The 17492-nt window shown below is 41.8% G+C and overlaps 1 protein-coding gene across 12 annotated transcripts in view; it reads left to right on the forward strand.

Annotated features, from left to right (window-relative positions):
* mef2d (myocyte enhancer factor 2d) overlaps positions 1-17492 on the forward strand; it is a 68367-nt gene that overhangs the window by 37704 nt on the left and 13171 nt on the right. For 7 of the 12 annotated variants that reach the window (XM_049480050.1, XM_049480047.1, XM_049480052.1 and 4 more), the window contains exons 4-7: positions 6637-6774; positions 11486-11693; positions 13401-13457; positions 16283-16461. In XM_049480050.1, coding sequence (XP_049336007.1) covers positions 6637-6774; positions 11486-11693; positions 13401-13457; positions 16283-16461 — 582 coding nt within the window. Of the gene's footprint in view, positions 1-6377; positions 6513-6636; positions 6775-11485; positions 11694-13400; positions 13458-16282; positions 16462-17492 lie in introns of all 12 variants that reach the window. The other 5 variants (XM_049480058.1, XM_049480049.1, XM_049480055.1 and 2 more) reach the window with 2 other exon arrangements.

Genomic DNA, 17492 nt, shown 5'->3' on the forward strand with positions numbered 1-17492 from the left:
CTGTGTGGGTGGGGGGTACAGCCTCCTGTGGGCTTGGGCCAGAGAGCAGCTTGCTGCTGGTATAGGGGAGGTTTAGAGGCTTATGGATCTCTATACGCTGCTGGCTGCCTGCCTGGAAGATGGTGGGACAGCAGAGGTAGGGACAGCTGGACCTTCTGCCTCCCCCTGGCCTTGGCCTGAGACAGAGGGCTGCACACTGCCTGTCCTGTATAAAGCCCAACCAACACAAGATGGTGGCTACCATTGTACACAAACAGCCGTAAAGTGCATTGAGTATTCTATCAGGGTGTAAAAATATCTATATATATTGTAATATTTTGTTATGCAATACTGTATTGATATATAGTTTACATGATTAGTGATAAGTGGCAGACAGTAGTTCATTTTGGTACTCTGCCTCTGCTCACTGTTCTGATTCCATACAAAGTATGTGTTTTTCAACTTTAATACTTGTTTTATCACCAGCTTTTTGCCAAATACACATAGTATCAACATTAAGTCTGGGGTTTTCATCGCCATTTAAACAACCATATAGTCTATTGGGTCTTTACAATCAAAAGTTTTGGTACTGCTTCATGCCTACCTCACAGCTCTTTAGGAACACACAGCAGAGATGCATGCAGTTCAGAGACTTTGAGCTGCGTGTCTAAAGGTGTGAAACCAACTGTGTGCATCTGTGTGTGTGTCTCATTGTCAAAGAAGGCCACACTAGTAGAGTTGCATGCTTCCTATTGGCTGCAGCTGCAGATGGCTTAAGTGCTTGTCTGTACCTGTGTGTATGTCTGTGGGTGCATGTGTCACAGAGACAGAGAGAGAAAGAAAGAGAGAGAGGAAGACTGTGTGTGTGTGTGTGTGTGTGTGTTTATGTGTGTGTGTGTGTGTGTGTGTGTGTGTGTGTGTGTGTGTGTACTCTGTGGTAGGGGCGTTGGGTCGCTGTGGGCCACATCAGCTCAAGGCTGACTGGTCTGCTGTGTGTGTATGTGTGTGTGCACACTTCAGTGTTCAGTGGGGTGGAAGACCTCCTCATGTAATATTGAGATGCAGTTGCAGTGTGTGATGGTAGAAGCTCTGCTTGTGCCTGACGTCCAGCATCAGCGGCTGATGAGGATGTTCTCTATGAAGAACAGTTCCAGCACCATGTTTTTCTTTTTCTCATCAATACACAGAACTAGACAACAGAACTAACTACATAATAAGGTACTGCAAAATGAAATGCAATAATCGAAGCACCTATGCAAAAAAAAAATATATATATATTTATATATTTTTTTGTCAGTCAGTCTATATCAGTCTATATCAGTCTATATCAGTCTATATCATACTGCCACTAGCCAGCAGAGGTGCTAGGCTTTTAATTCTACAGCAGTAAACCCCATCCATCACTTGACTCTTCTTGACCCCACAGCCAGAAACAACCAGTTAACATCAAATTAACACAGTGTGAGGTGTGCGCTTTTTCCAGCTAGGTTTGTTACAGGATTGGATCAGATTCATTCTTTTGTTTTTCCCCTCAGACATCTGATCCTGCATTTATTACTGATATCGACCCCATACAGATATCCAACAATGCTGAAATTCCATCTTCTGACATTGCTGCTAGATGAGGAAGGCAAAGTAAAGTTGCATTATAGCTTATAGATGTCTACCAGCTGAGATAGTTCTCATTAGTATCAATCTTTAGTCTATAGAGCATTATAGCCTTATGGTATTAAATGATGTTAAAGTTTTTTTGCTATTTTATGACATTTTACAAAATTATAAAGCTGCAGCAGCCATAGCAGAAACACTGCATCATGCCTACCTGTGTAACATAACTGCAAAGTGATACAAAAGTCACTCTGAATAAGCTTTAGCCAAACATTGTAAATATGAATGTTGATGTAAAAATCAATGTTGTTGTCTGACACCGGTATCATTATTGTTAGGGGTATCACCAAGCACTGTATTCTATTATATCCATTAGTTTGCTGCTTTCTGCCTGGATAATATCCTTCCAGTAAGCAGTGCTTTGTGTATAAATTATTGCACGCTTGTGCGCATGTTGTTCACTCGAAGAGAGAGATATATTTCCCTTCCCCCTCCATATATTGTATTCTGTACTATGCACACACAAAACATTCACGCACATGCAGGCAGGCATGCCTTCACACTGCTGCATGACCGAGCAGGCATGCATATGTATGTGCTCTTACTCTTTTTCTCTTGCTCTTGTTCTCGCTCGCTCGCTCACTCACTCCCTCACTGAGCTGCATGTGCTGTGTGTGTGGCCTGCCTGCCTCTCCTGCCAGAGCATGTTAATCTGCTTCGCTGCAGCTTCCAGTGGAGGAAAGATGGGCAGAGAGAGAGAGGGATGGAGCAAAAGTGAGGGAGAAATGCAGAGTGAGTGTTAAGCTATAACGAGGAGAAGGAGGAGGAGGGGGAAAAGAAGAAATGAGGGATGCCCTTTTCAGGGATGCAGCTGAGTGGAGAGGGCTAAGGGGACTTTAAGATTTTCTCGTTGCCTGAATTGCCGCTGCCAGTCAGGGGGAGTCCCACAGTGCACAGTGTGTTAGGGTTAAGGGGTTAAAGTAGAGCTGCAATTTATTCCCCGGAGTCACCGGCTCCCATTTAGTGCCTATTAACCATTTGTCACTCTCCGTTGGATGTGGTCTGGTCTAAGGCTAAACACAATGGTGGTTTGATTTTGCATGATCAAGGAAGGTGAAGGGTGGGGCGGTTCGCATTAGAAGGCCCCTGTTGCAGACCCTGCCGTGCTCCCTACAGCCTAATCCCGCGTCACCATAACAACCAGATTGCCACGTCCCACTTAAGACTTGTCACATCCCTGTGTAATCTGCATGGGCTGGAGGGGCACCCTCCCATGACCCTTCTCAACCACCAGGCAGAGCACAGCACAACAGAACAGAACAGATTGGCCCCCCACTTAAACTTGCCTTCTTACCAGATGTAAGCGTATCTAGCTCTCAGTTGCTTTAGTGTATACATTAAACTTTTAGTGCTTGACAACTATATATTTTGTACTGGTATTAGTGTCTCACAACAATATTGATATTTTGTTTATTCTGTAGGTTATAGTCACATTTATTTTGCATAGGTATTCATCCATTTATGTAGATTTATTAATTACAGACTGTAGTCCATCTGTTTCTCTGCATTCTTTGTTAACTTCCTTTCAGCCTGTCCACCAGGGTGGTGGGTCGTCTTTAGCGCTGCCATGCAGCTAGAGTTTTTGAACACCTTCATGTCATTGCTGGACTGAGAATAGGCCACCAAAACATTCAGATATATTTAGTCAAATGCTTCCTGTGGGCAGCGTCATGTGGTCAGTGATGAAGGACCAGAAGATGACCAACACAAACTGTGGAGCAACAGATGAGCTTCTGACTTAACATCTACAAGGTGGTTTGACTAGGCAGGAGTGTCTAATAGAGTGGACATTGTTTAAAAACACCAGCAGCACTGCTTTGTCTGATCCACTCATACCAGCACAACACACACTACTTACACAACATCACCATGTTAGTGTCACTGCAATGCTGAGAATGACCCACCTCCCAGAAAATTGCTGCTGTGGTGGTCATATGGGGTTCTGACCATTGAAGAACAAGGTCAAAGAGGAATTGTAAAGTATGCAAAAAAAAGATGGTCTACAGTCTGTAATCATAGAACTACAATTTGCTTCTACATGGTCAGGGCAAAGATAATGGACAGTGAGTGTTGAAACATGCATGTATATATATATGTGTGTGTGTATGTATGGATGTGTATATGTGTGTGTGTCTGCAGATGTTGTTCAGTTTTACCATCAATGTCTTAACAGTAGCTTGGTTTAACTCTTAGAACCCATATTGACCTTGCTACTGAAATACAGTACAGTACATTAGCAGCAGGACTATAATTCAAGCATACAGTTGAATGTGCTACAGTTTTAAACACAATATACTTAAGCTATTCTCAACCTTTATTATGCTATTCATTTAAACTCAATAACCCCTCACGCACACAGACGTATACGCACAGTACTCCAAGTACCCAACAGAGCGACTCCATTAGGCCCATGTATAAATCATGGACAGATTGGCATGGTAATGGCATAAAGCGCCTTTCAGTAGGGGCCGCGGGCAGCAGAGGGAAGAGGCGGAAAGGAGGAAGGATCTGCACATCTCTGCGTTAGCATCTCCCTTAGTTTAGCAGGCCGCGCTGAAGCCGTGGCTGGGAGTGTGTTCTCCAGGGACAGCCCCGGGGCCCTGAACGCGCTCCACACATGGCAAATGGGACGTGACATTACATTCTGCCTCCACGGACAGCAGCCCACACTAGCCGCCCCTCCAGCCGCCCTCATGTACGCCTCAAAGACAGAGAGAGAGGGAGAGAGAGAGAGTGAGAGCCTCTGAAAGAAAAATAAGCTCTGGGAATTTGAGAAGGATGGATGGAGGGATGGATAAATACAGGGCAAAAGAGGACAGCAGTGAGTCAGTCTGGAGAGTCGTGGGAGGGGAGAGAACATTAGATTTGGAGACGGAGAAAAAGGAAGGAAAGAGCTGTAGCAAGTGAAAGGGAGAGTGAGGGTTATGAGAAATAGGAGAGAGAGAGAAAGAGTGATAAAGAAGGAGAGTGAGGGCTGCAAGGAGAAGATGAAGGAGGAAAGAGAGGAGCTGATGGATGAAGAAAAGAAGAAAGGAGGAAAGGAAGGTAGAGAGTGGGCTTATGGTGGGAGGGATGGAGGCAGAGAGAGAGAGTGCAAAAGAAGGGTGGGGGTGGGGGTGGGGAGAGGAGGGAGCAAGAGAGGGGGGAGGGGCGGAGCTACAGCCAGTCAGAGAACGTGCAGCTCTGCAGGGGAATCTTACCCTGGCAACACAATAGAAGCTGGGCACATGAAAGAGAGAGCCAGCAGGGAGAGGAGCACAGGGACAGGTGAACAGATGGACTGGGCCCAGAGACAAGCTGATCAGCTGACACACTCTTCTCTCTCTCTTTTTCTGTGTGTATGTAAGTGCGTGTGTGTTTTTAGCTCTCTGTAAGGACCAAATGTCCTCACTATATGAAAACGTGAACATTTCAAAGGCCAATTTAAAGGAGGAGATCAAACTAAAACACCGTTATTCAACTGTATTATAACACCAATCAATGAAAGTCCGAACAAAGATATTAATACCACTGTTATGTGTCTGTGCGCATGTGACACGAAGTGGAAGGGAGGTGTGAATTAACAGGAATGCAATAGTCCCCCTGTCACTGCCTGATGGAGATTTTTACTCCCTCCCTTTGAAGCGCTCTCATTTCTGCACACCTCAGCTTATTTTACTCTCATATTTACAAGCATTAAATTAGTCCATGAATCCCTGGGTTTATATTAACAATAATGGATGAGGAACAATATATTACAAGGCTGTTCATAACAATCTCCAGGGACCATCTAGGGATTCTGACATATGTACATTGACATGGAAAAGTCTTGGGACATCAACGTTATTATATGGTTTCCTTTGACATTTGCACCTGCGCTGAACGTGAATGTGATTTTGAACAGTTCTAACAAGATTCCACTAGTTGCGCTGCCTTCATCCATCTGGCACCACCTATGAAATCAGAATAATTTATGTTGCCTTGCCATGAGCATGCTGGCCAGTGTTCAACCACACTCAAAGGATAATACCTCACAGCTTAGCTTATACAGGTATGGTCATTCTCAGGTAGTCCACTGAGTTAACACCTTATAGTTGACCAGTTTACACCCCTTTATCCCATGCCTTTTTGCACGCCAGTGTACATTGTTTCTCAATCACTTGCACTAGCATACATCTAAGGATCATAACAAATATATAAATATATAAATACTCTAATTTTTTACAGATTTCGTGTCACTTTTGCATCACAGTTGTGTTGTGTTATGTTGTTCTAAGGTCCGGCTGGATTTTACAGGCTTGGTTTAAAGTCTCTGCTGAACTGTTTTTGTTCACACAGTCCTCAGGTTGGTGAATGGAGCGTGTCGGCCGGTCTTAGGGAGAGCCCTTTTCCTGTTGGGTTGCAGTCCCACCAGCAAAGCTACTTACAGCAAAGCTTGTTTGGGAAATCCTCTCAAAATAAGACTGCTCCATGCTTGCTCCAAGCATGGACTAACAACATGCTCTCTTATTTCTCTTTTGTTTCTCCATTAGGCTTTTTTTCCCATCATGTGTATCAAACCCAGGGTGTTTTTAATAAGATCTTTTAATATGAAGTTTTGGTATATCAACATGATGATAAAGTGGAGCCAGGTGGTGCAATGTACTATCTTAATAAGAGTGTCAAATGCAAGTTTCAGATGCACTTGGTTTTAATACTGAAAGTGTAATGTCCTCCTGTTTTCCTCTCTGTCCTGTTTTGAACCATGTAAGACGTTGCGAAAGAAAGGCTTTAACGGTTGCAACAGTCCAGAGCCAGATGGGGACGACTCGATTGACCAGAGCCCCCTGCAGGACGACAAATATCGCAAGAGCGATGAGCTGGATATCCTCTTCAAACGATATGGCGTGAGTATTAGTGTTTTCTCTGTTGTTCTAACCTTCCCTCTCTCTCTCTCTCTCTCTCTCGTCCACCCTCTCTCTCTCTCTCCCCCCACTGTCTTTCTCTCCCCTGTCCTCTTTCGGAACTAAGGCTCTGAACAAGAAAGAGCACCGGGATTCGGAAAGCCCCGACCCCGAGGAGCCCTTCTCCCTCACGCCTCGTACTGAGGAGAAGTACAAAAAGATAGACGAGGAGTTTGATAAAATGATGCAGAGCTATAGACTGTCAGTGAGTACCAGTGTGAAGGGGGCCGTTCTCGACCCAACAAACCAACTCACAGAGCCTGCTGTCAGCCTGGCAACCAACTCACAGAGCACCTGCCAACCATGTTTCACCCACCCCCTTCCTTTCCCGTCCCTTCCTCTCCCCCCCAGTTCCCCACAATCCCCCCCCCCCACCCCCAGTCCCCTGTGAATGTGTGTGCTCGGGCACAGGAAGGGTCGTCTGAAAGCAAAGTGCAGTATTTGGGCCTCAGGTTATATCTCGTTCACTCCCTTTCACTGAAATGACTGTAGTCGATGAACTTGTTCCTGTGTTGGCTCTGTATTTCAGAACTGCTCATAAAAATTGATGCCTGTATGTTTGCCAGGAATAAGTGTCTGACTCATGGGACTTCCCTTTTATATGTTGATTAAGCAATGAGTAGCATTTTGGCTCTGTCTGACCAGCTGAGGAAGAATCTGCTGAGCAGGGACGCAATGTTCAGACACGGACCTTACACGTCCACTGTAGTATATACGCAAGGATTAAAGGATTAAAATTCAAATATTTCAGATCTGTTGGACAGAATGACGACCGGGCTACCCAGCACACCATTCATAGGAGATAGCAAAAGAAAGCATACAGCACCAGTCTCGTCTCTCCTGCTTTCTCTCCCTTCCTCCTCTCTCTCACTCTCTTTATCCCTCTGTCTGTCTCTCTCTCTCTCTCAGCATTTTAATCTGCACATGACAGCCCAAGGTAACTGTACGCAAACTGTAATCCCACTCATTAGCCCTCTCTGGGAATGAACACAGTACAGACATTTAGCAGTGGTGCGTATGAGTGTATAACAGGAAGTACAGTTCGTATAGTTTAGGCTGAGGCTTTTTAGATTAAGCTGTGCAGTTACTTAATTTAGATTTTTTTTTACTAGTTTAAACGTGAACACTTAAAGCTTAATTTTATTTTTTTGCTATTTTTGTAGGTTTGACAGACTTTTCTTTGTTTAAAATGCAGCAAAGATTTGCAGTGATCAGATCAGCTCATGTCTTTTCTAACTGGACTGGGATGTCTTATACAGTACTGCAAAAAATCTGCACAACGGCCTTTTATTCACTGACATGAGATACATAGCAAATCATTTCCTGTCAGTTTGAAACCCCATTTTCTGTGCGCAGAGCAGTCAGACCCCATCTGTGAGCCATTTTCATAATGGAACCATCGTGGCAAAGTGAAATAATAGACCGAACCAGCTGAATTTATTGAATAAATAATCAGCGAAGTTTTGCATGTATATTTGTGTAGGAAGTGTCTAGTGGATTCTTTTGAGTTGAAACATGCTTGATGCATGACCAAAGGATTGACACGTGAGGTCATTTGTAATGTATTCTGTTACTGGATATAATGCTCCTTTGAATGCTGGAGGGGACCCAGATACTAAATCAGATTACCAAATACACTATAAGGACTTTATAATGACTCCAGAGGAGCTAGAAGCAAAAGATCATTCACAGTGAGTTATAATCATCTTCTGGAATGGTTATGATTTAGCCATATGCATTTGATGCGATCATTACATATTAAAAAAAAACAAAACAGCACTGTTTCTGAAAATAAAAAAGCTCACGTTTTACTGAGAGGCTAAATAAATACTCTGAAGATAAGAGCACATCACTGTGCCCATGTTCAGAGTACAGAAATCGTACAGAGACCAAGAATGATAACATCAGTGACTTTAAATGATCTGTCCCAGTGGTGGTTTTCAGTTGTTTTCACCGAGTGCAGTGGTGTTTGATCCATCAGATTTGGCCCTCACTGCTTGTATTACAACCTTGGATCACTGGGCAGCCAGCTCTCTGATGCACGGGAATCCATGTTTGAATCCCTCCTGCTTTTTTTCCTTTTCTTACCATGATGTATGGTTCTGATTTGCCAGTTTCCGTGATATTGTGAACTAGGAATGCACCAATCATGATGTTTTTTAATGCCTGTTTCTGATATATTTATCAGCCTTCATGGACAAAATGAGCGCATGGAATGCACTGGCATATTTCCACAAAATAAGACATTCCTGCTATAAAAAATAATACTTTTTTATTAATAAAAAATAAATAAATAAATAAATAAATAAGATGTCCCTTTAGCTGACATGAAATAAACAGGTTCATTTTTCACGTATGGAGAATAAATGCAACACAGTTTTGCCAATAAAAATAAAAAAAAAACAATAAAGTGCTGAATTTGTGATTGCTTGCTAGAGCCCTGACAACTTCATGTGTTTGGTGATACCAACATGTGACTACTAATGTTTAGAACAGCAGACCTGGTTTTCCAAGGTCACAAAAGGTCACTGCAGTCTAACATAGAGGTGCTTAGTTGCCATTTGTACAAAGAGGCTTTTGGCCACCAAACCTAATTTCAGGATCAGGGCATCAAGATATGTTTTTTTGGTCATATTTACATATATCTCTTTTCTAAAAACAAAAATAAACCACCTTTTTTAATTTTATAAACAGTTTACACTCATAAGAATAAAAATTTGGGAATTCTGTTTCAAAATAATTTATTTTACCGTCAGCAAATCTCTGCTCGGGAGTCGTACATTTCTGTTTATATTGCAACATAAACAGTGTCATTTACAGTTAAATGCATTTTTTCCCAATTTGGAAATAGTCACTGACGAGAAGTGGAGATGAGGAACTGACAAGACAAGGCAACACACGACAAGCCAACTGTGGTCTTATTTCTCGCAGCTCGCTAGATCAGGCTATGCCTCACTTGTTACAGTTAGCTAATGTGTTCTAGACTTTGTAAGCATAATGTTGTTATTGTATTTCCATGTTGGATAAAAATCCTGGAATTGTATATGTATATATTGTAATTTCTTCAGTCTGGCTGTCAATACCAGTTTCTAGTTTAGTCTGAGGTGCTGTCCAGTGTTGTATGCTTCCTGTTTTTTATCCTGTTCTCAACCCGCTTTACACTTCAACTAACTTCCCCTCCACCCTCCCTGCCTGACGCCTCGTGTGCAGTGCTGTAATACACGGCTACTGTCTGGCCCCCCCAAACCCAGGCCACCAGCATGCCACAGTGGGCTAGCACAGTGTAGGGTTTATGTGTCTGTTTTGGGCATTACATAGTTACTATTTAGGTTTATATCCAGGGAATCAAGCCCTTGTTCAGGGATGCAGAGATCCAGTCTACACAAAGTTAGGTAGTTGAATTGAGAAGTTGAATCAACTGTGTTTGAATCGGCCAACTTCCAAACTTTGCTGTGGCTGTGTACCACTGCCCTAGTCTAACTCTGTTTGAACCCATTATGGCAGTGTTTCTCAACCCTGATCCTGGAGGCACCCTGCACATTTTAGAGGTTTCCCTGCATCAAGAACCCCCTTCAACAATAAATTGGTGATAATGAGCTGAATAGTTGACTCCAGTTCAGGGAAAGCACTAAAATGTGCAGGACAGGGAGTCTCTAAGACCAGGGTTGAGAAATTTTGCTCTAACCAGTGGTCCATATTGGATATTTATGTTTTTCAGTCTTGAGCAACTTAGTACTGAGTTTGTACTAAAGTTTGTATATTTGTTTGCCTTCAATAAATAATTTTATTTCTTTTTTTACTTTTAAGACAGTCAGTCAGTTCTTTGCATATCTTAAAACAAAGCTATTTCAGACACGAGTGCAGAACAGGAGCAGGACGGAGGAGAGGGACACACAGACAAACTCTGTTAAACTGGGTCCCTTTCAGGACACAAGAGGCCCACTGCGGCCCACATTCTAATTTTAGCGGCCCTGTTTTTTGCAGAGGATCATGGGAAAATGGGTCTTCGTCAGAGCTCCTGGACAGTTTGAGTGCACAGAGTACTGAAAAGTGGCCGGTTGCACATTGCAGAACACTAGAACGCCAATCAGCAGAACTGTTCATGACTAGAAACAATGCATATACTCTTAACAGTAAAGGTGCTTCATGTGGTCCCTGATGCCATAGAATATATGGATGTCTTGATGTGATCCAGTGGATCGGGATCAAGGCAGGCCCAGGCATAGTTTAAAGGATCCGGTATCAGATTTTGTAATTTCAGTTCAGTGTCCGGTGCGCCATCTGGTGTCCTTTAAGGTGGCATTAAAGGACAATTAATGCCCAGCCAGCTGAGGAGAGTTTTCATACAATGACTGAAAGAGTTTAGTTAGAGTCTGCAGTGTGGAACAAAGTAACATAAAATCTGAAACTATTTAGAAAGCTGTGTGGCTGCCCTATTTTTTCAAACACAAAGATCAGATCAGATTGGAGCAAGGGGCAAGATAGAGGGATCGGTACAGAAAAGTGTTTCTTCTATAGCATCCTTTAAAGAAAAATTTGAAGCATCTTTATTTTTACAAGTGTTAACACACAGAGCTGCAGCCTGTGGAACACGAAGGACTTATGTTATAATGTGGTTCTAAGCAGTATTTCAGTTGGCAGTTTAAATATTCCATCAGATCTCCCTATAGTTTGTTTGAGAGAAGCAGTACAGATTCTCCACCCCTTAAACGTAACAGTGTGGTGAAATAAACTTAACTTGCACTTCTTCCATATCTGCACACGCTCTGCTTCCAGGAGTTTGCTAGCAAGTCACTGGCATGCTAATAAAACGTGTGTTTTGTGTGTGCGCATATTAAATATGTGTGTGTATCTTGTTGTGTGAGAGACGGCGACGATGACATCACTGACTATCCTTTCTACCTGTGCTCTCTCAGTCTGCAGTGCCGCCACCCACTTTCTCCATGCCAGTCACAGTGCCGGTGTCCAATCAGAGCCCTCTCCCCTTCAGCAATCCCAGCAGCCTCGTCACCACCTCCTTCGTCACCTCCACACTCACAGACCCGCGCCTGCTGTCACCACAGCAACCGCAGCTGCAGAGGAACACAGTGTCTCCAGGCCTGCCGCAGAGACCGGCCAGCGCAGGTGAGAGATGGGGGGAGTAAGAGTGTGAAAGGGGGGAAAAAGGTCACTAGAATGTAAGGGTTCATTTTGTTCTTTGAGTGTTGAATCACATCGGCTACAGTGCCTATTTGCAACACAATAAAGGTGCACCCATTCAGAGTAAAAGGTACAAGACTCTAAGTTCTTGTAAAAGGAGTGTTATACTTATTGTTTTGTTCACAACAAGAGATGCTAAGCTATCCACAGTTTAATCTAGGGTAATACATGCCCCACTCTTTATTCATTTGCTTCAGTAATTGATTAAAATGTAAACAGTACATGTATACAGCTCTGGAAAAAAAATAGAAAAATTATGAGTGCATTTGTTTTTATCAAATTTAAAACCTGATATAATCAAGAGGAAGATGGATGATCATAAGCCATCCAACCAAACTGAACTGCTTGAATTTTTGCATAAAGCTATCCAAAAGCAGTGTGTAAGACTGGTGAAGGAGAACATGCTAAGATGCATAAAACCATGATTAAAAGCCAAGGTTATTCCATCAAATATAGATTTTTTGAACTCTTAAAACTATGAATATGGAATTTGCATTATAAGAATACGATTCTGATGTGCATCTTCCATCTTTACAGGCTGACAGTAGCAAGTACTCTTAAGGGGTTGTTTACAGGTTATATTTTGCATATGTAAATAATGACTACATGAATGGATAACTACAATATAGTATAGACTCTATGCTTTTACACACATGTAAAACCATGTTCATCTGCAGTAAGAATGTTTTTAATTGAAATATTGACTACATTAGAATCAGTGTTTCAAGGGGGTAGTGGTGCATACTGGTAGAGAAGTAAGTTTATTCCAGCCACATAATGTTGCACGTTACATATAATTATTAAGGAAATCTATTTAACCTGAATGAGTCCTCATATTTTATGTTTTTTAAACATTTTTAATATTACATTTATAATTTCTGATTATTCATAATAATTAAAAGGTAATTGTTCTTCAAAGTAATATTGTAATATTATATTTTTATGTCAGTGACAAAATGCTCCTAAAATGACAACAATATTGTTCAGTTATCGTGACAGACTTTGTAAGAGTATAAATGAGAGTTACTGCCATTTTTAACAGGACATCTTAGAGATGAAGTCCTGCCTTTCAAAAAAAAAAAAAAGCAAATCATTTTGCTGATTATGTGGCTGATATAGGAAGGTTGACTGTTAGAACTGGCTCACTTTGATTAGAATAAATACAGATAAACATTAACACAGTAATAAGTCCACTTGTCCACTTAAAGCTTTGTATCCAAATTGGGAGAAAAAATAAAGATTGAGAATTTGTTCAATTCCTTCAGTAGGTCTCCTGGTTTAACATCATTACACAGTAATTTACCAAACCAGCTGTTGGTATGATAGTAACTAATTGATAATAAATTGTACAATAACTCCAATGAAGAAAGAAATAAACAGTAACTGCCCTTATATGGGGTTTAACTGTAATGATCTAAATTAGACTCTAAACCTTTCATGCCTACAACATGCACTTAAACAAAATTTTATACATAAACCTTTCTCTGATATAGGAATTTCTATATAGGATTTACTAAAAACAGCTAAAATATGTAGCAAGACCAGAGCTTACTATGGCTGAAATAATTTTTTTGGAGCCTACAAGTTTGTCATATTTTACTCGTTCTCTCCTTTTCTCTCTCGCTCTCCCAGGTGCTCTTCTAGGAGGTGACCTGAACAACTCAAACGGGGCATGTCCGAGCCCAGTGGGTAAGTGACCTTCATCTCTGATCCACTTCCGCACTTCCACTACCAACTACCAGCTCAGTACCCCCACAGTGTTGCTGGTGGAAGGCAGAGGGCAGCTGTGTGTGTGCACGCTATAATAAAGTTGTGGAAGTTGTCAGAGCAGCCTGTGGATGGGTATCCTGAGCTCACAGACTATAGCTGTTTTACACACACACACGCACACACACACCTGTTAGTCATCAGCAGCTGAGGGTCACACACTGCTCTCCAAGCTTGTAAACAGCCAGCCCCAGGGGATCATGGGAAGGGGCAGGGTGAACAAAATGACATTTGACAAATCTGAATGACATGAATAGTGTGGCCTACCCCCTGCCTTTTTCCAAACCACACACACACACACACACACACAAACACACCTCCTGTGCTCTCCTGTCCTCTTTCCTTTCAGCTGTTTCCCATATCTCACTTGTATGTGACTGTGTGGAAGCCCAGCTCAGGGGGCAGTGCAGACCTGGCTCAGAGCGTCTGCTCACAGGCAGCCTTGACACACTGTAACAGCTGTAACTTCAGCTCCTCTCTCCTGCTCTTCAAAGAGCAAATATGGCCAGTGGACGCTACGGAGATCACAGGTCACTGGTCAGTTTGTGTAGCGACTGTCGCAACAGCACAGGGATCAGAGCGGATAGATGACTGAGCAGGACTCACAGTTCTGCAGTACAGAGAATCCAAGCAGAATACTCAGTACTGCACTCAATTAGTGGGTTCCTACATCCTTTTCTTTTTTCTTTTTCTTATTCTTGTTTTTTTTCTTTCTTTTTCTATTGATATTTCTTGCTTTTTGTTTTTCTAGCTTGCTGTTTTTTTAGCTGCCTGTTTTTGTCTCTGTCTTTTCTTTTCATCTTCTCTTTCTGTATTTTTTTTCTCTTTTCTGCCTCTTTCTCTTTCTTTTTGTCTATTGTTCTGTCTTTGTCTTTTTGTTTCTGTCTACTCATTTCTTTCCCTTTTTTCTTTGTCTTACTCTCCATCTCTTTTCTGTCGTTCTCTCTTACTTCCTGTCATTTTCTTTTTGTTTAGATGATTTTCTTTATTTTTTGTTTTCTGTTTTATTAATTTTCTTTCTTTCTTGTTAGTTTCCTTCTTCCTCTGTTCTTTCATTATTCTTTCAAGTCTTTCTTTCTTTATTTCTTTCTTGTTCTCTGCTGCTCTGTCCTCCTCTGCCTCCATTCTCAGCTGTTGCTGTTGAGAAGGAGCTCAGGGAATGTCAGCATTGACGTCACTCCGCATTCCTGCCATTCCCGCTGCCGGCCCAGAGTAATCGGACCCTAAGTTGGGGGCCTGGGGGGGGCTGGCAGGACAGGAAGACCTAGCGGGACAAGAGAGAGGGGCTCATATGTGTATAGTCATACAAAAATCAACACATGCTGTGATGCACTCAGTCATTCCTGTGCAATTACAGTCTCATACTATACACATGTGTAAACTGTGTGCTCTTTAGCAGGTACGCTCGCTTGCATGTGTCCCTGCTTTCCCACAGCTCTAGGGAAACATTGAGCTCTGAGTTTCCTGGTGCTGAGGGCAGCTCAGTGGCCCTTCCCCTCCAACCACAGTGTTGCAGCTCTACGTGCAATATGTTTCCACTCGGAGTCAATGACGCAGCCGGTTAACACATGGCATTCATAATGTCAAAGACTCCACAAACATTTTAATTGCAGCTGCATTGTGATTGGGCTGCTTAATAGGAGTTAAGGGAATACCAAATTGCAAAAGAGAAAGCAGTAGTATTATATAGTTTATTAGCACAGCTATCTATTTAAATCAGTGTCTTAAGTCAGTTACACGCACAGTACTGTCCAACTTTCATCTGTGGACATGTTTCCATGTTGTTTCAGTGCACAAAATACAGTACAATGCATTGCTTTCAACTGGTGTCACTGGCAATACCTATGCTGACATCCAACATCTAAGGTAAATGAATGCAGCATAAACATTCATGGACTTTGTAGTAGCCATTCTTAGGGATGTCCAAATAAAAACCCTTGGAATGGAAAAATATAAACTTTCAGTAGAATTCTATTACAAGCGTTTCTGTTGGCCGTTTCATCCATAAATGTTGCTATAATGTAAAGAATTACTTCAAGTTAGTCTGGAACTTTAGGAACTGTAGTCTTTCTCTCTCCCAATATATTTTCCTTACATCCTCTGGAAACACTGCCCTCTAGCTTAGCCCCAATTAAAAGCATCTTTCAGCATGATGATCCACGTTCTTTATGGCTGGTGAGATATACACTCACAATTACTTCATGCAAAGCTTCAAAAAATGAATTTGTTTAATTTTTTTAATATGGTTTAATAGTTGTCTCATCCCCCAGTCACCTGCTGAAGGTGAGAGTTTTAGTGTCTCTGCCAGTTTTATTTGTTTCTTTTTTTGTTGTTTTTCATTTTGGTCTTTCTAGCTTTGCTCTCACACACACAACCCAGCGCCACACGGACACAGATTAAAACCCCCTTGCTATTAATCCCCCAATTATGTCATAATAGGGTTATAAGCCTGGAAAACAGGGGATTACATTTGCAACACTGAGCAAGTGTTGTTACAAAATGCAAATGACATGGTGGGATGATCAGTAACAGGCTTAGTCCGAGTGTTTTCCTGCTGTGCAAATATTCTGCCGCAGTTTTTTTTTTTTCCTAGTGTGGCACAAACCACATTCAATGCCACACAGAGGTGTGTGTGTGTGTGTGCATTTGTGTTTAGGCAAAAAACATTTTTCCTTTGAAGGTTTTGTGACGTGTGTATTTTGATCATACAAGCCTCTATTGACACTTTCCTCTTCCTGTCTCCACAGCTAATGGCTACATTAGTGCCAGGGCCTCCCCAGGCCTCCTCTCTGTCTCCAACGGCAACAGCATGGGGAAAGTAGTTCCGGCCAAGTCTCCCCCTCCGCCCAGCCCTCAGATGGTGAACAGTCGTAAGCCGGACCTCCGGGTCATCACCTCCCAAAGCAGCAAGGGCCTCATGCAGCTGGTGAGAACTACCCTACCCTACAGGAGCACATTGTGTTTGTTAATTTGTGTTGAGCTCAAATAGCCTTGAAACAAGATAATTTAAGTTTTTACAACGTGCAGAATGTGGGAATATTTTGACAAGTAGTGCCAATTCTTGAAAACATACTGTCAAATTCACAGGACATTAATTTTCATATAGCATCTGCTGCACTGCATCCTGATAAACAGGACAATTGTGCTCTTTATGTATTATAAAATATACAAATGGTCTTTGTTCTCTAAGTTGTGACTACTCACAATATGCAATATATAATATATAAGATTAAAATACTATTTTGACACAATAACAGAATTATCTTGGTAATAAAATTGCATAATGGGGCACTTTTCAGTGAAATTTCCTGTTGGTGCATAAGATGTTTTCGCCCTAATAAAATATGGCGTTTATCTTATATTTGGTAAATCATACAGTTTACAGTGGCATGCATAATATGACCGGTACAGCTTATCAACCATAGTATTTTTACAGTATTTTTACACTATAAGGCATCAACAGTCGTCAGTACGCCTTATAATCCAGTGCTTCAGGTGGTATGAATTTTACCGGTCATGTTTTAAGGCGCAGTAAAGCCACTCCGCTAAAGTACAGTTTAGTTCTCCAGCAGTTCCCACCACCCAGTGGTAAAACCTGCAAAATTGGAAGGAAAACATTACAACTCCCCTGTGCCTTGATATGCATATAATGTGCTATATAATCTGATGTGTCTTATGTATAAAAATAGACCAGAAAATAGATGTTTATTAATCGTGCGCTTTATAATCCGGTGCGCCTTGTCAGTTTTAGAAGAGAACTACCATATTTTTCACACTACATCAATCTGTGACTGTGGCTAATCATAAATGCTATGAGCTTAACAGTGGTCTGCAAAGTACATCACATCAGGGTCTAAGGGAAGATGCACTCTTTTATGGGTAATAGTTTTCGCATTTCTTCTATATATATTTAATAGATTGTTTTGCTATTGACCTTTTGATCTTGATATTATAAGC

This window comes from Astyanax mexicanus, chromosome 6 (genome assembly GCF_023375975.1).
Source record: "Astyanax mexicanus isolate ESR-SI-001 chromosome 6, AstMex3_surface, whole genome shotgun sequence".
Lineage (NCBI taxonomy): Eukaryota > Metazoa > Chordata > Actinopteri > Characiformes > Acestrorhamphidae > Astyanax > Astyanax mexicanus.